Source organism: Ictidomys tridecemlineatus, chromosome 1 (genome assembly GCF_052094955.1).
Source record: "Ictidomys tridecemlineatus isolate mIctTri1 chromosome 1, mIctTri1.hap1, whole genome shotgun sequence".
NCBI lineage: Eukaryota > Metazoa > Chordata > Mammalia > Rodentia > Sciuridae > Ictidomys > Ictidomys tridecemlineatus.
Window position 1 is genome coordinate 130,304,784 of NC_135477.1, and position 3,742 is coordinate 130,308,525.

The following is a 3,742-nucleotide window of genomic DNA, read 5'->3' on the forward strand; positions in this document are numbered from 1 at the left end:
ATTTAGCTTATGTGACAGTGTGACTGAGGTGCCTGTGCAACGTGGCATATAGTTGTGAATCTCTAGAAGCTGTGCTGGTATTATAGTTTGAATCTTGGGTGTCCCCAGAAAATATCATGTGTTAGGCAATGTGGGAATATTCAGAGATGAAATGATTACATGAGAGCTATAACCTCATTGGTGGAGTAAGCCTATTATTATTATTATTTCTTTGAATGGATAAACAGGAGGATGTGCCCTTAGTCTAATTGGAAATCCACCTGTTTCTTGAATATATCTCTTTGAGGAGAACTTCAGCATCATCAGACACAAGGTTAAAAAAAAAAATGTCATAGTGTAACTCAGTGGTAAAGTGCTTGTAAAAGGCCCTGGGTTCTACTCCTAGTAATGCAAAAAAAAAAGTCATAGCCTAATGTAAAGACCAGAGCAAGAACACACCCACACACCCATTAGTTGAACAGAACATCTTCAAATATTTCAAAAGTATTTTTGGAGATTTTCAACAAATTTTGGAATTGTTCCAAAGGAACATGCAAATTCTCAGCCACAATCTGCAAGGATGCATCATCCCAAACCAAAAGGTCTCAATAGTAGTTGAAGCCTGCCTTCAGCTTCTACACATTATTTGTCACTGATGATGCCCTCCACAGGCAAGGTGGCCAATATTTTAGACTTCAGTTCTTCTAGCCAGGTAAACTGCTTCAGAAAACACCGGTTTCTTAAAATAGCCCTATCAATAATCTTAAGCAGGGAAAGCATAAAATCATGGTGCTTTTGAACAAGCAGATCCTTTAGTAGCTTGTCTTTCAAGATCGGGAAATCATACTTAGAAGGATCACAGTTGGATATCAAAAATATTTGTGGTTTATCAATGTTATTACTCTTAAAATTAATCACACAGTCCTCTCGGATCTGCTGCAGGACTTTTTCTCTGTCAAAGGTAGTTGGCTTAGATATCTGTGCATTTTTTAAATCACAGTCTACCTTGGTTCTCACAAAGTAAAAATCCTTCTTCTTAATTTTGATTGTCTTGACCAGGTCCAAATCATTTTTCTTGAAGCGTGTAGCAGAAACAATAATGAAGAAGTCATACTCCCTAAATTTTACATTCTCCAGATAATGTTTTGGCTGGAACTTAGTCATTCCAATCCCAGGCAGGTCCCAGATTATCACATTGGGAAAATCTGGGTGTATGTATGGAGTTCTCTTCATGGTCATCTCCACCACCCCAATAGGAGCTGCATCTTTTTCTTCATGACCAATCCCTCTCAGGGCATTGATGAAACTTGACTTCCCTGCCCCAGACTCCCCTATTACAGCAATGTTGAGTTGGGCATTACTATTTTTTTCCACTACACTGTTGATTGCAAAGGTTGCCTCCTCAATGTTTCCTTTTTTCAGTTGCAACTCTATCAAACTGATGGTTTCCTGAGAAATGATTTTGTTTTCTACCTCCAAGTTCTTCAAATGTGCAGTAAAGCTGGAGGCCAAATCGTGGTGCTGATCATGAGCAGGAGTACCAGAGAACTGTTGACCCATGACTGTGCACAAGTAAAGTAACTGAAAGAAAGAGGAAAGTTGAAAGGGTTACTATGCCAGAAGAATGTCTTTGAGCTTTGGTCTTACCCAAAGTGCTGCAGACTTTGCCATTTCCCTCAATTATGCCCTGAAACAGATCAATTTTTCATATCTTTCTGGTTTTTTCTTATTTGAACTCTTTACTATGGAAATATTTAAACTTAAAGTTAAGAAATATAATACAAAAAAACTGCAAGTGTCTTTTAGAATCAATTTGCCAAAACATGGCTAATCATCATTCATCTAATCCTACTAGAGGATGCAACCTAATCCAAGACATCACATCATTCCATGCATAAATACTTCAGTACATTTCTTCAAACTATAAAGAATTTTGATTATCAAATTTCATAACATTACCACACATTACCACATAATCATCATCAGAACACAACCAGTTTCAAATTCCTCAATAACCATGTAGAATTTTTTAGTGTTCATTGTTTTACACCATTGACTTAAAATGTCAGTAAAGGCCAGATGCTATATTGGATTGATATAATTTTAAAGTTGCATTGGTTTACTTTTCATGGGTCCTTTTCTTGTCTTTGTTCATGAATCATTATTAACTTGCAATAATATGAGGCTTCTTCATCCTTCAGGTCCAAGTTTTAAGCCCATTAACTCAATGTTTCAGCATTTTGAGCTTTTATTTTAGTACCCTGTTTTCTTTTAAATGTCTTATTTTACAAAAGTAATTTAATTGTACAAAGTCTTTTTGGAAAATTAGAATTTGGGAAGAGCTTCAGAAAAACTCACAAGCTGCTATACTTTCTAACTTAATGATATGAAGGTCATTTCTTTCAAGTTTATTGAGATACCACTTGCATATAACAACTACATGTTAAGTTGTACAGCTTCATGTTCTGATATATGAATACATGATGACCTGATAATCACAGTCCACCTAGCACAGCCATCACCTGTATGTTGTTACCATTTGTGAGTGTGCCTCTATGTGTGTATTTTTTTGTGTTATTGTTTTGTGTAGAAAGAATGCCTAGTATATATTCTCTTAGCAAATTTCATGTGTACAATACAGTATTTTTATTATCATAATCACGCTGTACATTAGATCTCTAGAACTTTGTTCATCTTGTGTAACTAAAACTGTGTATCCTTTGCCCAACATTTTCCTTCCTCCCAGCTCCTTGCAACCATTCTTTGCTTCTATGTGTTTGACTATTCAAGATTCCACATGTAAGTGAGATCAGGAAGATCATTTTCTATGTGGTTAGCAGAACAGACCAGAGCTTCTAATGTGACCTTTGTGACTTTTGCATTACTGAACTAACACTAAAGCCTCTTGATATTGCTCAGTATGCATTAAAAAAAGTATTTAAGGAACATATAATTCCAGAAGTTCATAATATTTTGCAAGAGCCAAAGTGAATCTTATATATGTGGTTGGGACTAAGCCATCTCAATTAACTATGCCTAAGCAAACTTTCTGCTAAAATGAGGCCACAGGAAAGGACAGGAGAGTGAACCATTGGAATCCATTGGTAATTCATCAACTGCTTTCGAGAACAGAGCCATTGTAAAAAGTCTCAACCTGCTTGTCATTACAAAAAGACACAGATTTTGGAAACTGGTCCTAAAGGTCACCAGCATTGATTTCAAACATCACAGTTAAGACCCATGGAAAAACATAAAATAATATTTTGGGAAGGAAGAATGGAAAAAATTGTGAAGCAAGAGTAAAACATCTAAATATACTCTCCTTGTCCACTGCAGATCAAATGTTTATGCAGGGAAGTACAGTTTACTCAGTACTTTGATACATTGATTTATGGATATGTATCAGACTTCTGTTTAAACACACAAATAGGAACACAAACAGTATAATGGCCAAAAATAATATTTGGATTGGGGAAAAGAAACCTAATAGAAGAGGCTTAAAGGATAAGAATGAAATAAAAAATTTCTTCCTAGTTTGTAGCATGCTGCATCTAATTGTTCAACAAACTGGCAATCTTTCTTTGAGATATTTTCCTGAGGAAAAACCCTACCTATTGAAATTTTGAATGGTGAAAGAAGATTGTGTTTAGTTATTTGCCTAGATCACATTTCCTGACTTGAGGATAACAAAACAAGCATTTCTTGACAACATCTTTCTTGACATAATGATACAGATTCTTTGTCCCTTGACAGAATAAAAACA

At 35.5% G+C, this 3,742-nt stretch overlaps 1 protein-coding gene across 1 annotated transcript; it reads right to left on the bottom strand.

The window, feature by feature from the left end:
• Window positions 1–458: 458 nt before the first annotated feature.
• Irgm (immunity related GTPase M) lies at window positions 459–1,556 on the bottom strand. Its single transcript, XM_078020676.1, has one exon. The coding sequence runs from the start codon at window positions 1,537–1,539 to the stop codon at window positions 622–624; it is 918 nt and encodes a 305-aa protein (XP_077876802.1). The 5' UTR covers window positions 1,540–1,556; the 3' UTR covers window positions 459–621.
• Window positions 1,557–3,742: the final 2,186 nt, after the last annotated feature.

What these genes read in the sequence shown, in the direction of transcription:
- Irgm (XM_078020676.1), bottom strand. Translation starts at nt 1,539, where the DNA reads ATGGGTCAACAGTTCTCTGGTACTCCTGCTCATGATCAGCACCACGAT.